The 18,843-nt window shown below is 40.3% G+C and overlaps 1 protein-coding gene across 1 annotated transcript; it reads left to right on the forward strand.

Moving 5' to 3' along the window:
• Positions 1 to 328: 328 nt before the first annotated feature.
• MORF4L2 (mortality factor 4 like 2) lies at positions 329 to 12,728 on the forward strand. Its single transcript, XM_003918059.5, is given in 10 exon segments — positions 329 to 628; positions 3,352 to 3,441; positions 10,196 to 10,348; positions 11,792 to 11,923; positions 11,926 to 11,960; positions 11,962 to 11,998; positions 12,001 to 12,317; positions 12,319 to 12,498; positions 12,500 to 12,627; positions 12,629 to 12,728. Coding segments are annotated over 7 exon segments (819 nt in total). The 5' UTR covers positions 329 to 628; positions 3,352 to 3,441; positions 10,196 to 10,348; positions 11,792 to 11,901.
• The last annotated feature ends 6,115 nt before the right edge of the window (positions 12,729 to 18,843 follow it).

The following is an 18,843-nucleotide window of genomic DNA, read 5'->3' on the forward strand; positions in this document are numbered from 1 at the left end:
AAATAGGGTGCAAACACACATATCTGATACAAATTTCAAGAGAAAAGGAAAATCAGTTTTCAATACCAGGGTCCAAGTTTTACTGATGAGTTCTTATCTCTTTACTAAAGGAACAGCTATCTGTATTTTCAGTTTGGGTGAGTTGCGAGCATTTGAAAAGGTGAGGAAAAAGGGTTAGGATCTTCAGCATCAGTGCTTGGGTCATTCATTAACTCTTTGATTAAACAAGGCAAGGACAAAAGAAGCGAGGGATGGAGAGGGGCCTTCCCCCCCCCCCCCCCCCCCCAAGGAGAAAAGGAAAGAAATGAGCAAAATTATTTGGATCTTGGGTCACAGTTCCCTGCCTACTAGTGCTATTCACAGAAGCTGATTTTATTTTTTCCTAGGAATGAACGATATCCATGATGCCTTAGATATTAGCGTTCAGCAAATCCAGAAAGGGGAGGGGGGAGGGAAACAAAATCCCAGAATCCCAGGGACCACACAGCCAATCCTTTGCTGGGATTTGGCGGCATCTAGTGGCGAACTCGAGAGGTATAAACCTTACTCACAGAACTTTCTGGAAAATTAACAGTGCGTATTTGCCTGAAGAAGGTCAGTGTGCTTGCTTGGAGATCAGGACGCAAAGGTAAGAGCGCCCTAGTCACCATAGAAATCCGGAGTCTCTAACGGAGGGGAAGGCTGTCATAGATAGATATTCTCATAGGAAAATTGTATTTGTGCCAAGAGAACTGCACGCAACCTTGAAGGGAGGGGGGAGGTGTGGAAGAGGGGAGGGAGGAGGATACTAGACAACTTGAAAGAAGTCTCCCTTTGGAGTTGCTAATGTGACGATGGAAGGCTTTGGCTCTGAATCATTGGAGGGCTGTGGTTTACGACCGGATTTTGGCACAGAGGAAAACGTAGGACGTGTATTTTTGAAGTATTTAAATCAGTAGGGAAAGCCAAAATATTTCTGACAGTGCCCCTTTATCTCTGTTATTGTCGCCTTGCCTTAATTATTTATTTTCCTTTTCATTAGAACATTTTCAAACAAAATACAGAAATAGATAACAACCTGCGCGCAGTAGCTAACCCCTCCCCGCAACTCCCACCCCAATCACGCACGCGGGCGCGCGCCGTGGCTCTCACCAGTCCAGACGCCAGGGGCGCACGCCTGCGCAAACACATCACCTCCAGCGCCACGAGGGCCGCTCACACAGCAACCCCAGGGGCACTCGAGCCTGCCCGCGCACTAACACACTGGCCTTAATGCCTTGCGCCCGTTGCACTCACGACCCTAACTCGCAAACACAGTAGAACCCCCCCACTGCGCCTTTTTTTTCCATGTTCGGGGAGTTGCGCCACAGGCCTGGGGGCGTGGCTCCAGATTTGACCTCGCGCTTCCCCACTCGCGGGAACCTTAGCTCATTTCCGCCTATTTCCGCAGGCCACGTAGACACTTCCTCTCCCAGTGGGGGGCTGGGGGGAAACACAAACCCATAATGCCTCCCTGCAGGAAAAAAATAAAAAAAAAAAAAGGAAAAGGAAAAAAAAAAAACAACCCTCTGGTCAGAGGAACTCTGGGTCGTGAAATAGGCCACGTGAACATTCTGCCCTATAGACTTATGACCCAACGGCTGTCACGCTTTTGGAGGGCGGGCTAAAAACCTAAGAGGGCGAACGTCATTGGCCGGAACTCGCACTGACGGAGGAAGAGGATTGGTTTGCTGTAGGCCTTTACAGTGAAGAAGCAGGTTGCTAGCACCCGCCTTTACTGCGGCGAAGTGTCATTGCTGACGTGGGGGTGGTTGTCCAATCATTTGGTTATGGAACATTCTAAAACTTAGACAAGACGATTGTGATTGGCTGAAGGGCATACGCCCTCCTCCAGGGTGACGTGTCTGCCTATGGATATCAGTTGCCAGAGAAACCTGGCTTTACTATGGCGGTTGGAGGAACGGCAGTGATCACACGTCGGCTGCTGGGAAGATCTGGATTCTCGTTTCAGGTTTCGGGGTGGGGGTGGGGAGAAAGGGTCGATGATTTCCTCTTTTCGTCGGGTATAGACGGGATTAGCTAGTTCCTTCACAATCGGTCAGAGCTGGATTCAGATTCCTGCTCGCCAACGCCCAGCTTGGGCAAGGCTCCTGTTCTTTCTGTGTCTCGGTTTCCATGTTTGTAAAATGGTGATAATAATAGTATCTACCTCAGAGACGTGTACTGTATAATAGTGCGTATAAGGCACGTAATATGAAGCCTGGCCCCTGAAGATATTAGCTATTGTTATGGAGATAAATAATACGTAATAGAATGAGAAAAATTATAAATTATATAAATTCGCTAATTGTAGTGCCCTTTCTGCCATCAACTTCTTTCCTAGAATAAATTAAAGATAAAAGAGATATATCAATTTTTACCAATGAAATAATTTGCTATTTGGGAATTGCCTCAAAATTGCAGAGATTGTAATTTTCCCATGTTGAAAAGTTAAATAAAAGGTGGGGGGGTGGAGTGCGAGAAAGAAAGAGATGGAGAACGAGAGCGAGCTGGAGATGAACCACATGCGATGAGTAGGCCTTGTTTGGATCCTGAATCGAACACACCAACTGTAAAAATATGTTTAAGACGCATCGGGAAAATTGGAACATGGATTCGATATTTGATGTTTTTTAAGGAATTGATGTCAATTTTTTTAGGCGTCACAGTAGTATTGTGATTATGTTTTCAAATTATCCTTTTTTGTAGAGACATATACGAAAATATTTACGGATTAAATAATGTCTGGGATTGGCTTCTAAATACATTAATGACTAGGATTTGCTTCAAAATAATCTAAGCGGTAGGGGGAAATGGGGAGGGGTATAGATGAAACAAAATTGGCCCTAAATTAATAATAGTTTTTGCTGAGTGATAGGCAGTGGGTTCCGTATATTAATCTGCTTTCCTTGGTATACGTTTAAATTTTTGTATAATAAAATACAGAAGTCAGATATTCCCGTGAGCTTGAAAAAGTCGGGGGTGGGGGGGAGCAGTGGGTGGGGTTATAGATGAAACAAGATGGCCTTCAGTTGGTAATTGTTGAAAGCTGGATGATGGATTCGTGTAGGTTTGTAATACTATTCTTTTATTTCATCCATTTGAAATTATCTTTAAGGAAAAGTTAAAAAAATTGTCAGAAATTATATAAATATACAATAAGTTAAATTTGAAAATGTAGCCACAAGAAAGGAAAAAGAAATACTTGTACATTATTTATCAGCTTTGGTGTCCTTTGTGTGTGATGAAATTGCATTGGCTGATGTAGAAGAAAGCCATATCTCATATCTTTTTATTTTATGTCCTTTCCTGTCCTTTTGTTTGACCTTCTAGGTCACCATCAGAAAAGCTAAGTTTGCTGTATAGTGAGGATCAGGAGGTCTGATCCTGATTGCAGAACCTTCCCTGATTACAGAATCTTGGGTAAGTGCCTCCCTTCTGGCCTCAGTTCTTAAACAAGATAATACCACATAACCTTCCTAACTGTCCAGGAATATTTTGAAAATTAATAAGCTCCTATCTGAGAAAGTAGTCTAAATTCTGAGAAGAGAAGGATGGAGCTAAGTCCATTGGTAGTTTCAGTATAGAAAGTACATAAGCAACAGAGGACTGTGTAATCTTACATCTCTTGATAAAAGATATTACAGTCAATCCCCTGTAGTAGTTCCACAGTTCCATATATTACATTTTTCTTTGGAGCATCCTATATGCAGCATAGTTTAGTGGTTAAGAGCAAATACTTCCTGAATTTAAATCCTGGCTCTGCCACTTAACTATGTGATCTTGGGTAAGATACTTACTCACTTTATACCTAAGTTCCTCGTATATGAAACAGAGATGATAATAATAGTTCCTACTTCGTAGGATTGTTGAGAGCATTACATGTAAAGTACAAGGACAGTGCATGGCACATGTAAGTATTTGCTTTAATAATAATTATGGTTCTGTTAGTCCTGATAATCTCCTGTTTTATCTACACATTTACACCTACTTCTAAAAGCAGTGGATATCTCTTTTTGGAATTGTGTAAAAATAATAATAATTAATACTGTTGGTTTCTCTCCTCGTTTTCCAGAAGCAGCAGTTACCACTAGAACTGAATTCCGAAATTATGACTTCTGGCTTGTCTTAACAATCTAGAAAGGTTTTAAGTATATTGATCATATTTATTTATGAGGAAATTTCCAGGAGCTATAATTTTAGCTAGCAGGTCAAACCAAATTTATAAATAAGCAAGTCTTTTCACTGAATATTCAGTCTGCTAACAGCTTTTACATCATTCCTCCTTTGTATCAGACTTAAAAAAAATCTATTAAATGTAATGGAAATGTTTCAAGATCCAGAAGAGAAAATTGATATGAATGTAACTGATATGGTATATGTGCATTTAAAGGTTTATTCCAACAAAATGTTATTCACACTCTTTTCTGACATATGCATACACAAAAGATGTTAGCATTTGCAGTCTGATTCCCAAATGACACATTGCTTGTGTGGAGAGATGAAGTAAGGTTTGAAGGTTTTTCAACCTTTTGACAGCTACATATGGAGTCACTGTAATTTCCTTTTTTTCCTCCCATCTGAAAAGTAGGTTTCAGAGGAGGGCCCTGCCCTCGTGGAAGAGATGCATTAGATCGGTAGGCACAGAATACCTTTACATGAGACCATTTAGAGAATGATTAGGGGCTAAAGGTAGGGGGTGGACTGTTGAGCCAACAGGGACTCAGAGAAAGCAAGGGTCAGGGTGACCTGAAATAGAGAAAAAAAATCTCACAAAGGAAGAGGACCTTGACCTGGCTCTCAGAGAATGGGTGGAACTTAGGAGGGAATGAGCCCAGTCTGAATGGTATGTCTACAAAGTATACTATGTGCAGTGATGATTAACTGAAAAATTGGGCTGACCATTTGTGAGATCCATGAATAAGAGTAGATCAGAAAGTCAGTGTGAGTTTTAAATATATATATTTTATTATAAAATGTTAATCACATAATATGTGAAGTCACTATTGATAACCTTTTCTGTTGGTCCTAGTGTTTTGCTATTTAAAATAATACTGCATTAAATATTCTTAGTGTAGCCATCCATTTACAAGTGTTATTCAAGAGCAACATTTATGCCTTTAAGCTGTGATAATTAAATTAATACGGGGGAGAACTGTCAGATATACCACTGTGACAGAACAGATGGCCTAGAGACAGTAATACCTTTAAAAGTTAAATAATTGCTGAGCGCGGTGGCTCACGCTTGTGATCCCAGCACTTTGGGAGGCCAAGACGGGTGGATCACGAGGTCAGGAGTTCAAGACCAGCCTGGCCAAGATGGTGAAACCCCCGTCTCTACTAAAAATACAGGCGGGTGCCTGTAATCCCAGCTACTCGGGAGGCTGAGGCAGAGAATTGCATGAACCCAGGAGGCGGAGGTTGCAGTGAGGCGAGATCGCGCCATTGCACTCCAGCCTAGGTGATAGCGAGACTCCGTCTCAAAAAAAGAAAGAAAAAAAGTTAAATAATCAAAAATAATTTGGAAGAGAGTACCTTGAAAGACCCATATACCTCTGAGAATTTAGAATGTTATAAAGTGGTATTTCATACCAGTGGGGAAAGAATAAACTCTTCAGTGGTTAATATTAGAAAAAGTTAGTTATATATTTGAGGAAAACTATAAAAGTACCAATAATGGATAGGAAATCACTTCTACAGTATTTTTGGAGCATTTTCCCTAAGCATGATGTAAAAGCCAAAGGTCACAAGGGAAAAAGCTGATAGATTTGTCTGTGATATTGAGAGATGTATGCACATATACATACAACAGTCTTACAGTAAGACACCATTATACAAAGTGATGGTTTGGAAAAAAATTTCCAACATAAAATAAAACTAATATTTAATTGTTAGAAAATACTAGCAAACAACCTAGTAAAAGAGAACAAAAATATTCATATAAGATAACGTATGTGACCAGTGAATGTATGAAAAGATGATATCACACAAATTCAAATGAAATTATCTTTTTTGAGACGGAGTCTCATTTCTGTCTTCCAGGCTGGAGTGCAGTGGCCGGATCTCAGCTCACTGCAAGCTCCGCCTCCCGGGTTCACACCATTCTCCGGCCTCAGCCTCCTGAGTAGCTGGGACTACAGGTGCCCACCACCTCGCCCGGCTAGTTTTTTGTATTTCTTAGTAGAGACGGGGTTTCACCATGTTGGCCAGGATGATCTCGATCTCCCGACCTTGTGATCCGCCCGTCTCGGCCTCCCAAAGTGCTGGGATTACAGGCTTGAGCCACCGCGCCCGGCCTCAAATGAAATTATCTTACTACATGTTAGGTTGGCCCAAGAAAAGCCCCTCTCCTTTTTTTTTTCAAAAAGATGTTTTTCCAATGTTCTTGAAGTCATGAAAAAATGAACTTTTATATTTTTGTTAGGAGTACAAATTAAAACAGTTCTTTGTGAGATGAATTTGGCTCTATCTCATAAAAGTTATAAATAAGCAAATCCTTTGGCTAAATAGTTCCTCTTGGAATATATCCTTCAGAGGTACTTAATGCTCTAATATTTGTATACACTGATGTGCATTGCAGTATTTTTGTGATAATGAAATATTGGGAAAAGCCTAAATGTTCAGAGACTCGTTATAGTACATAACAGATTAAAGAATGTGTTATGACTATTAAAAAGAAAAGGTGGGTATGTACTGACATGGAAAGATGCCCATGATAAGTGAGCAAGGCAAGGTGCAGAGCAGTATGCATCTCACATTTGTCAAAACAAATAAATGCATGCTATATATTCACATACCTATGTGTATAATATACACATTGAGTCTTTAAAGTTACGTTTTATGTGAATGTGTACATGAAAAGATTTGAAGGCATACATGCTCATTCAGAGGATACTCCTAGGATTGGGGTGGGAGAGGGGTAGGTGATAAGGGAAGAATGTTCACATCTTTATATAATTTGTTATCTATAGGTATATAAAAGAAATATAAATGGTACCACAAGATCTAATTCATTGAGGTGAACGAAGATTGTCAGTTCATAACTTACAAACTACTGGATGGATTAAGGAGTTAAAATAAAAGAAATCTATCAAAATATTTGTTCTTAATTTTTAAACTTAAAAATGAAAGGAAAAATAGTATTTTAAAATGATCCCCAGTGCTGGCCAGAGCGTGAGGCATAGTAAATATTTTTACACACTGCTTGTAGGATTAGAAATTGGCACAACTTGTGCAGAGGGAGTAATTTGGCAATGTATTGGGAGTGTTCTATCTCTTGACTCACTAAGCCCACTTCTGAGAGTCTTAAAGGAATAATAGGAAGCAAGAGTAAAAAATGACACAAAATGTTTTCATTGATTATTAAAGAATATATTGGTGGGAGGTGTGCACTGGATATTTCCAGGGAAGGAGTGGCTAAGTAAATTAAGGTATGCTCATTTGATGGAATATCTCTTATATGACTCAAAATGGATGCATATTATAACCTTAACATGGGAAGATTATTGGTTATCATAGTAAAGTTTTTAAAAGGAAAAATCTAAGCTTTGATAGCCATTATGAGCTCACCTCTGTTTAAATGTATTATTTATACAGAGATTAAACTGTTGTAAAAATTAAAGATAGAAAACTAAGACAAACATAAGTACAAAAGTGTTTTCTGAATTTCTGGTTTACCCTAGAGCTGACCTGTAGGGAACAGGTGGGAAAATAGTTGATGACTGTTGTCCCTAATTTATGCCCCAATTTTCTCCATGTGTTGAGTCACAGCTCCCTCCACCCCTATTCACAATTATATACCCACCAGGGACCAGTCTGACTTCCAGAATGGTTTTTGTCCAGCTTGGCTCTACTTAATGTGTTTTACACAGTCTGGTTGGCACTAGGTCACGTTGCTTTCTTTAGGTGATATTTTCACTATCATCCTTTTGTTTTATGGAACCTCTGCACTATGAGCCCCAAGATGGGCTTTCTGGATTTACTCATGCAGGTTGAATATCCCTAATCTGAAATGCTCCAAAATCTGAAACTTTCTGAGTGCCAACATGCCACTAGTAGATGATTCCACATCTGACCTCGTGACAGGTGAAAAAGAATGTTTAAAATACTATATAAAATTACCTTCAGACTATGTGTATAAGGTGTATATGAAACAAATGAATTTCCTGTTTACACTGGGGTCCCATCCCTAAGATATTCTCATGCATATGCAAATATTCCAATATCTGAAACACTTCTCATCCCAAGCATTTTGGATAAGGAATACTCAACCTGTAGTAACAATTCTCAGAAGTCTTCAGATACTGTATCTGCTCTGTCCTGGTCACAAAGCAATTCTTTTAGAAACATTATTCTAGAAGCATGATAGCTTACAATTTAATGCCATGATACACTGGCCACTATCACCACTGTCTGATCCTTCACAGGATGTGTCTCCGTGTCCCTCTCAGCCAGAAAGTTTCTGATTCCCACAGGGATCAGTCTCCATATTTACAAATTTTGATGCTTTCTGAAGACTGACTTTACCCTTGAATTTCTGCTCAAAGCTTTGTGCTCTTTCAGTTAGAGGATATTGTTTGCTTAGTGAAAGTACTAGCATCCAGGCCTCTCTTCCCAATAACTGGCTTTCCTGATTCAGGGATCTAGTCTTCAAGCATGCGTGCATATTTATTTATTTATTTGACAGAGTCTCACTGTCACCCAGGCTAGAGTGCAGTGGCACAATCTCCTGGCTCACTGCAACCTCCACCTTACAGGTTCAAGCGATTCTCCTGCCTCAGCCTCCCAAGTAGCTGGGATTATAGGTGTGCACCACTATGGCTGGCTAATTTTTGTATTTTTAGTAGGGACGGGGTTTCACCATGTTGGCCAGGCTGGTCTTGAACTTCTGACCTCAAGAGATCCACCTACCTCAGCCACCCAAAATGCTGGGATTACAGGCTTGAGCCACCGTGCCCGGCCTTCTTTTCTTTTCTTTTCTTCTCTTTTTGCCCACAGGTGCTACTCCCAAACATTTCTTATCTCTGATTTTCTTCTCAGAGCCTCCCTGATGCCTGCCTACACAGTGTTAACGGCTACAGAATGGCTGATGGGCTTTTTCTTTAGGTGAAAGTTGTAGTTACTAGAGAAACCTGGTTTAAGGCTGGTCTACCATCATCCCTTTCTCAGAAGTTACCCTGATTTTAACGGGCTGGTATTTATCTGTCTAGATATTTCCATGCACATTTATAGACATCTGTTTAAAACACACACACAAATGAGAGCACACTCTTCCCAAACTAATGTTTATTTCTGTACCTGTACTATCTTTTGTTTCTTTTTTTGGAGATGGAGTCTCTGTCGCCCGGACTAGAGTGCAGTGGTGCGATCTCAGCTCGCTGCAACCTCCGCCTCTCGGGTTCAAGCGATTCTCCTGCCTCAGTCTCCTAAGTAGCTGAGACTATAGGCGTGCGCCACCATGCCCGGCTACTTTTTTTGTTTTTTGTATTTTTAGTAGAGACGGGGTTTCACTACGTTGCCCAGGCTGGTCTCAAACTCCTGACGTCATGATCTGCTTGCCTCGGCCTCCCAAAGTGCTGGGATCACAGGTGTGAGCCACCGCGCCCGGCCTTATCTGTCTCTTTACGATCGTATTGCATTTGGGATCCTATAGTATTATGCCATCTGCCTATTTACCTAATAATATATATTGAACATCTTTCCATGTCAGTACATGGATCTCTGCTTAATTCATTTGAATGTTCTTCTGTAGTAGTCATACATAATTTATGTTATCATTTTCCTATTGAAGAATAGGTAGGTGTTTTCCAGTTCTTCAGTACTGCAAACACCACTACATTGAACATCTTTGTATCCATGTACAAATACTCTGGCAAGGTACTGTGCTAGCTGTTCAGCCTCATCACCTTTATGAAATTCTCACAGGAGCCTGTGAAGGCTATGGGTAATTTGCCACATTCCACAGATGAGAAAAAGAGGCTAAGAGAGCTTACATGTCTTGCCTGAGGTCTCACAACTCATCAGTGATGGAGCCTAACTGAAGTAAAGGTCTGTCTGACAGCAGAACTCAAGTATTTTCTCTGATACCACGATTTACAATTGCAGTATATGATTGATATATGTGTTTAAACATATAAACCACATGTTTATAAATTACTCATTTTTTTCTTTTCCTTAGATGATTTCACAAAAGTTCATCTTCATTGCAGATACCTGCCTTTCTTTCTAGGTTGTATCTCCCACTTCACCCTTCTAGACCATCCCAGAAGATCTATAAGATTTCATCTGGGAAATCACTAGGAGTTCTTGGAAGGGAAAGAAGGAAGATTGTGTAAGTCAAAGGAATTGTTTCCTCTGTCACACCGTAAGAATAATGGAAGACTATTTTTTGCATCCTTTTCTCACTAGCACTCCCTGCTGCACTTTACACTGTAGATTATACCTGTTTCTTCTTGGAACGCTCATCTTCTTTGGCATCCAAAATGACATTCTTCTAATTCTGTTATGGCTACTCTTAAAATTTTTGTTTCATTTGTGGTCTCTATGCATCCCTTAAATGCCTTTCGTCCTTACGTTTTCCAGAATTCCATACTTGAAGTTCTTCCTCTCTTCTCCCTGATTTCATTGACCCTCGTAGTGTCTACTACCAGCTATGTGATGTTTACTCTCAGATCTCCATTTCTGGCTTTTACTTCTCACCCGAGCTTTAATTTTGTGTGTGTGTGTGTGTTGGGGGGGGGGTACCCAGTTAGCTGGACGAAACTGAGCTTTATAATTTTATGTTTAACTGTACACCTCACACGCAATAGGCCCAACACAACTTTTCCTTCAATCCATTTTCTCCTCCTGTAAATGGAGTATTATCATTTGGTGATAATACTAATTACCTAATCACCCATACCTGGGAGTCATCACTGACTCCTCCCTCACCAATCTTTTTTTTAGCTTCTTCAGCAATCACTGACGGTGGTGTCATGTACCATTTCTTGTATCTGCTCCCAAGCCATTTTGTGCCTATAACTATCATTATACTAACCTTATTGTTTTATAATTGTCACTTTAGATATTTGGATCTCTAGCACCTACCATAGTACCTGTCCCAAAGCAGATATGCAGTAATGTATAATGACAAACTGAATAGATTAATGAATGGATGAATTACCTGTGTTCTGTCATTTTATTTCTGATTCCAAACTAAACCCTAAATTCAGTGCTTTTATTAAATTCATTAATTACCCAGGTTTGAAATTGCAGATTCCTCCCTCCTTTGTTTACTATATTCTTAATGATTTCTGTATTCTTCAGTTTCTCTTGCCTCTGTCATCATCCTAGTTCAGACCTTTCTGGACTTACACAAGAACCTTTACTGTTACTCATTTTGCCCTTAGTCAACTAAGTATAACCTTCCCTATTCCATATTGTCATTTCTCCTGTTCAGAAGTCTTAAATTTCAACTCCACTGCCTTTTATAGTTTCTTTTTCATTTAATTCCTTCTTTCTTTAAAATTGCTTTCCTATCTTGTGAGTGGCATCAACAGAGTAATTTGTGGGTAGATGTGATGAGTATTTGGGTGAGATGAGAGTAGTGGCTGGTAGTGAGGATCAGAGAGAGGGAAAGGAGGTAAAAAAAAAAAAATCACTTATAAAGAGTCCTGAAATGGGATTTGAAATCCAGATTTTAAGGGAGTTAGAATGTGTTATGCTCTGATGGGCCTTTATGAAACATAAAGGTTGCCATAGAAAACAACCAAGTAAAATATTTTATATATTACAGTGGTTGGAATAAAAACAGGGTTGAATGAGTTCCAGAAAGCAGGGTTCTCAACCCTCAGTGGACAGCACCTGCAGAAGAAGAGAACTTCAAAAAACCAACTAGGAAGCAACATGCAGAGAAGTAAGATGAGAGGGCCTCCTCGGGAAAGAAGACAGCTGGTCCACAGCAGAAAAAATCTTGAACCAGCCCTCCCAGGAAGATGGGGGTCAGCCCTGCAGAGAATCCCCCTTCAGGATCCGCGGAGGGAAGACCAGAAAGAACAAAACAGAAGACTCCCTGGAAACGGAGATGGTGGCAGTACCATGAAGCACCTCAGCCCCTCGGAAGAAAAGGGCCCGCAGACCCCACTGCTGGAAAGTGAGGAGGCTTAAGAACAGGAATGGAGGTTAAAGTGAAGATTCCTGAAGAATTAAAACCATGGCTTCATTGAGGACTGGGACTTAGCTCAGGCAGAAGCAGCTGTTTCAACCCCTGCTAAGAAAATGTAGATGCAATTCTGGAGGAGTATGCAAATTGCAAGAAGTCGCGAGGGAAATGTTGATAATAAGGAATATGCGGTTAATGAAGTTGTGGCAGGAATAAAAGAATATTTCCAATGTGATGTTGGGCACTCAGCTGCTCTTACAAATTTTGAGAGGCCCCAGTATGCTGAAATCCTTGCTCACCCTGATGCTCCAATGTCTCAGGTTTATGGAGCACCACACACCTATCAGATTATTTGTAAGAATTGGAGCAATGTCTGGCCTATACTTCCCTTGATGTAGTAGTTTTGCATTATTGTTGGGCTATTTGCATGATTTCTCCTAAAATATCTAAGTAAAGAATTCTGCATCTCTCTACTGCCAGTGATTACAAAGTGGCTTCTGCTGAGTACCACCCCAGGTGCCTCGTGAGCTGCCTACAGACAGCTTCCACCATTTTTGTCCTGTATCTGTAAACACTTTTTGTTCTTAGTCTTTTTCTTCTGTAAAATTGATGTTCTTTAAAATCGCTAATGTATAACACAGGGCTTATGTTTCAGTTTTCTGTTTTCTGTTCTGTTTTAAACAGAAAAATAAAAGAGTGTAAGTCTTTTCTCATTTCCAAAGTTGCTACCAGTGTATGCAGTAATTAGAACAAAGCATAAACAGAACATTTTATTGCCTAGTTGACAACATTGCTTGAATGCTGGTGGTTCCTATCCCTTTGACACTACACAATTTTCTAATATGTGTTAATGCTACGTGACAAAACGCCCTGATTCCTAGTGCCAAAGGTTCAACTTAATGTATATACCTGAAAACCCATGCATTTGTGCTCTTTTTTTTTTATGGTGCTTGAAGTAAAACAGCCCATCCTCTGCAAGTCCATCTATGTCGTTCTTAAGCATTCTATCTTTGCTCAAATTGTTGAAGGATGGTGATTTGTTTCATGGTTTTTGTATTTGAGTCTAATGCACGTTCTAACATGATAGAGGCAATGCATTATTGTGTAGCCACGGTTTTCTGGAAAAGTTGATATTTTAGGAATTGTATTTCAGATCTTAAATAAAATTTGTTTCTAAATTTCAAAGCAAGTAATTTGCAGTGTGCCTTTCATGTTACTGAGGCTGGTATTCTGTGGTTATTGTAGAAATTTTAGAAAACATAGTAAGAACAAATGCAAATAAGAATTGTGTAATTCTGCTGGATCATTCAAGATCCAAGCAATAAATAAATGGAACTCAAAAATGGATGATTTGACGAGAGTTAAAGAATTTTTTCCCTGAGTTGTCACCAGAGGGGTAGGGTTGTGGTGTATATTATCTGGCTCAGGCTGCCATAACAAAGTACCAGAGACTGAGTGGCTTAAACAATAAATTTATTTTCTCACAGTTCTGGATGTTGGAAGTCAGATCAAGGTGTTGCCAGAGGATTTTTTTTGAGGCCTCTCTCTTTGGCTTCTACACAGCTGTCCTCCCTGTCATCACATGGCCTTTTTCTCTGTATCTGTGTCCTAATCTCTTCTAAGGACACTAGTCACTGGATTAGGACCCACCCCAGTGACCTCATTTAATTTAGCTATCTCTGTAAAGACCCTATTTCCAACTACAGTCACATGCTGAGGTATTGGGGATTAGGACTTCAACATGAATTTGGTGGGTGTGGGTAGGGGTGGGTGCACAATTCAGGGCATAACATAGTGTTACTACCCCTCTGCAAAGGAGACGAGAGGAAAGGAAGTGGGGAGGAGCAGAGGGAGTGGGAGGTAAGGGAGGGGTTACTGGAATGGTATACAGCTGTGTGGAAAGGTCCACCTGACAGTAGCTGTAATCTTCAGGATGCAGTCAGCTCACAGCAACCCTGAAAGAGAAAATGAAATGAGAGGGAATAAATGCTTGACTTCGCGCTCTTCCGAACATCTGCTGGCTATTTCTCTTGGCCAAATTGGAAGCTGGAGGGCAAGGAAGACCTTTTGTATAGTCTGGGGCTGGTGGGGGTGTGGGGACACAGCAGGAAGGAAAGTAGGGGGGGTGGAGGAGGGAGAAGGGGTGGTGGAGGGATAAACGGGATAAGTAATGGAAAGGAATGATGTGTATACATAAATATTTGTAATAAAGATCACACAACTTTTTTTTTTTTTTTTTTTTTGAGACAGAGTCTCATTTCTGTCCCCAGGTTGGAGGCAGTAGTCGGATCTTAGCTCTCACTGCAAGCCCTCCCCGGTTTACTTCTGCCCTTTCCTGCCTCAGCCTCCCCGGTGGCTGGGACTACAGGCTCTCGGGCCACTGGGCCTCGGGCTAGTTTTTGTATTTTTTAGTAGAGACGTGGGTTTCACCCATGTTAGCCAGGATGGTCTCGATCTCCTGACCTTGTGATCCGCCCGTCTCGGCCTCCCAAAGTGCTGGGATTACAGGCTTGAGCCACTGCGCCTGGCCACAACTTTTTTTTTTAACAAATTGGGATCAGATTATATGTATGGTTTTCTAAGTATTTTTCTCCCCAAATTGATATACAAAGGAAATTCAAGGCTAATAAAACTAGTTTATTTTTAAATGACCTAAAACATGAAAATGGAAAAATTCTGAGATTGGAAATTAAGGAGAAGTTGCCACATAGAAAAATTTGTTATAAAATGGTACCCTGAAAGTGTATTTTGGACACCAAAACAAATCAGGGTAACAGAATGGAAATATCTGTGTCTGTGTATATGTGTTTAATTTGTTAGATATGTTAGAGGGAATATTTGAATTAGTGAAAGGATGGGATAGTCAAAATATTTGAGGGGAATGTTAGATCTTTTGCTTTACACTTTATTCCAGAGTACATTCCAAATGAATTAAAGATTTACATTTGATAAGTGAAACCATAGATTGTTCGTTTAAAATGAAGGATATTTTATCATGGCTCAGATGACCTTTCTAAGTATTATTGACAGGATACCTACAGGAAAAGGTGGATAGATTTTCATACATAAATACTTTAAATAACTTTATTATAAAACAACATGAGAGGAATTATTAGGCATGCAACACAGAAGAACAGAATAATCACAACACATAAATACAAATTGTTAATATCTTTAAAATTTAAAGGATTTTTTTACAAGTTATAAGAGACAAGGGAGATAGGCCATAGATGCACATAGGCTAATTTTGAAAAGAAATGCAAATTGCAAGTAAACAGGTTCATTTTCCCGAGACATAAATACTTAAAATAATGAAGTATTTTCTACCACTGTTGTCATCCCCCTTGCAATAGGTGCTAGTAAGTTATTGAACATACTTTTAGGTGTCTAGTCAATATATTGTCAGAGTAGTAGAAACCAGGCTAGGTTGTAGGCTGGCTACATTGTGACCATCACACCATCAAGTGATGACTAGACCCATCAGGTGTCAATTATTCTTCCCCAAATTCTGGACTGTTTTGGTTATGGTGTAGACAGAGAGGGGGAGTGGCAGGAGAAAGGATCAATGTAAAGAAGAAAGGAGGTTTGATAATTATATGCAGCCCATTGATTACTGAACCTAATTATCACATTTCTCTAACACTGGTACACAGCACATAGAAGTTGCTCATTAAATGTGCATTCAATGAAGACTACGTCTTAGACCTTGCATCTTAGTGAATACTTCATTTAAATAGGCAAATCCCTGGCGTCAGATGGCTGAAATGATTCAAATTTTGCATTAGTGAATGATAGGTGACCAGATGGGCAGGCTTGGGGCCTCTCATCCTCATGTCCTCTGTGGAATCTAGGGCCTAGCCAACTAACTGAGTTCTTGACCCCTATCCCATTAAGAAGACAGTTGTAACATAGCCCACGATATTCATGAAAACATTCCAAAAGAAAATAAGGATTTGTTAATGAAAGTTTGAATAGGAGGCCTACCAAACAGATATGGATCTTAGTTCACACCCTTCAGCATATAAGAAATGTCACATTTTCAAAGCACCTTTAAATGAATATAAATATGACTCTGATATCCAATCCTAGCATGCTAGTGGGAAATCCACATCAGTTATTACTGGGGATTCCTCATCTCCATTAGTTGTACAGGCATTCTATGGTCTTATCTAGCACCAAAGCCTGAGGAGATCCCTGCTGTCTTCAGCTGTCTGTCCACACTGATTAGGGATGAGGTGCTCATTTACTGAACTGGCATGGTATCTTCAGATCCCTTGTCCCTGCTGCTTCTATCCAACCCTCTGGGTAGTGGAATGTTTGCCAAGACTAGGTGACCAGCTTCCCCCGGCCCATCACAGAGTCTTCTTTGGGTCCTGATACAGAGAAATGCTCATGTCTCTGCTACTGAAAGGAAGTATAGACCCTGACCTCTATTCTCTTGCTGCCCTAAAATGCCCTCCATTCCCATCCAGAGACATCTGGCTTGACTTCATCAATGAATATAATCCTTTTCAGAATATATGGGCTGGGCACAGTAGCTCACGCCTGTAATCCCAGCACTTTGGGAAGTTGCAGGTGGATTGCTTGAGGCTAGGAGTTCAAGACAAGCCTGAGCAACATAGCAAGACCTAATTTCTTTTTTTTTTTTTTTTTTTTGAGACAGGGTTTTGCTGTGTCGCCCAGGCTGGAGTGCAGTGGCCGGATCTCAGCTCACTGCAAGCTCCCCCTCCCAGGTTCACGCCATTCTCCTGCCTCAGCCTCCCGAGTAGCTGGGACTACAGGCGCCTGCCACCTTGCCCGGCTCATTTTTTGTATTTTTAGTAGAGACGGGGTTTTACTGTGTTAGCCAGGATGGTCTCGATCTCCTGACCTCTGATCCGCCTGCCTCGGCCTCCCAAAGTGGTAGGATTACAGGCGTGAGCCACCGCGCCCAGCAACATGCATGTTAATATATATTTCTCTTTATTTTTTTAGAGAAGTGGGGTCTCACTCTGTCACCCAGGCTAGAATGCAGTGGTGCCACTATAGCTCGCTGCAACTTTGAACTCCTGGGATCAAGGGATCCTCCTGCCTCAGCCTCTCAAGTAGCTGGAACTGAGGATGTATGCCACTAAGGCTGGCTAATTGTTGTTGTTGTTGTTTTGTAGATGGGGGTCTTGCTATGTTGCCCAGGCTGATCTCAAACTCCTGGCCTCAAGTGACCCACCTCAGCCTCCTACGTAGCTGGTAATATCTCAAAAACTGATAATTTAATATGTCCCAGTTAAACGTATAGGTAGTTTCTTTTAGTTTGGATGATTTATTCTTGTTAATTGTTTCATTAAAAAAATCTTAGGAATATTCAGGAAAGTCATAAAGTACTTTATTAGGTCCAAAACTAGGCCATCCTATTGATTTTAAAAAGGGGGCAGTTATAATAAGTGGACCCAAATTCACATATGGACTCTGTTGATTTAGCAAGTTTCTCTATTTTAATACTATAGAGATGATGTTGCTTTATCTATCCAGACATCTAGATGGTTTCCCTTCTAAAACTGAAGGGCAATTTAAAGAGTATATTTACCCCCATGACATTCAGTGCCTAGTTAACAAGGTGGGTCCATAACAAATAGCTGTTATAACTGTTATTTATTATTGTTATCAATGTCTTCGTCATCAACAAGAATAATCCTGTTTTCATTCAGGAGAATGTATGTGGATTGGTATGGAAGCATGTTGTGAAATAAGTTGCATGACACATAAAACACCTGAAAAGGAAAGTAGTTAGTAAATGTAAGGTTTGTCTTGCTTACAGCAAGTTTTTGACACAGAATAAATGTTCAGAAATTACAATTCTCTTTCCTTCCTCCCTTTCCAAAAGGAAAGGGTAAACAATATATTCCTAAGATCTGTAGTTCTCAGCCTGAGGTCCCCAGACTCTTAAGGGTCTTTGAAGATACCATTAAGAATTGAAGAGCTCTCTTCTCTTTCCGTATTGTCTCTTCTTTCTTTCTTTCTTCCTTTTTTTTCTTTCTAATTCATTATGGAGGTAATACTTAGCTGAACTTTTTCTAGAATCAAATGAGATAATATATTTAAAAGTGTATTATTAACTATGAATTGTGGCCAGGCGCGGTGGCTCACACCTGTAATCCCAGCACTTTGGGAGGCCGAGGCGAGTGGATCACGAGGTCTGGAGATCGAGACCACGGTGAAACCCCGTCTCTACTAAAAATACAACAAATTAGCTGGGCGCGGTGGTGGGCGCCTGTAGTCTCAGCTGCTCTGGAGGCTGAGGCAGGAGAATGGCGTGAACCCGGGAGGAAGAGCTTGCAGTGAGCCGAGATCGTGCCACTGCACTCCAGCCTGGGCGACAGAGAGAGACTCCGTCTCAAAACAAAACAAAACAAAACAAAACTATGAGTTGTAATAATAATGATGATTAATAGTTAGCTTGCTTATACAAATGTCAATAATCAGAAGTTGTATATACATGTATGTAAGTTATATATATATTTTTGTATATATATTTGTATATAAGTTGTGTGTGTGTGTGTGTATATATATACATACCTCTCCAAAATATAAAAAAATATGTATAAGGAAGAGGATAGAAGTTAGAGATGCTCTAAATTTTGTTTAAAAAATATAAAGTTAGATAAATAATTTAGAAAAGTCTACCAGATGTGGTGGTGTGCACCTGTGAT

The sequence above is a fragment of the Papio anubis genome, chromosome X (assembly GCF_008728515.1).
Source record: "Papio anubis isolate 15944 chromosome X, Panubis1.0, whole genome shotgun sequence".
Taxonomy (NCBI): Eukaryota; Metazoa; Chordata; class Mammalia; order Primates; family Cercopithecidae; genus Papio; species Papio anubis.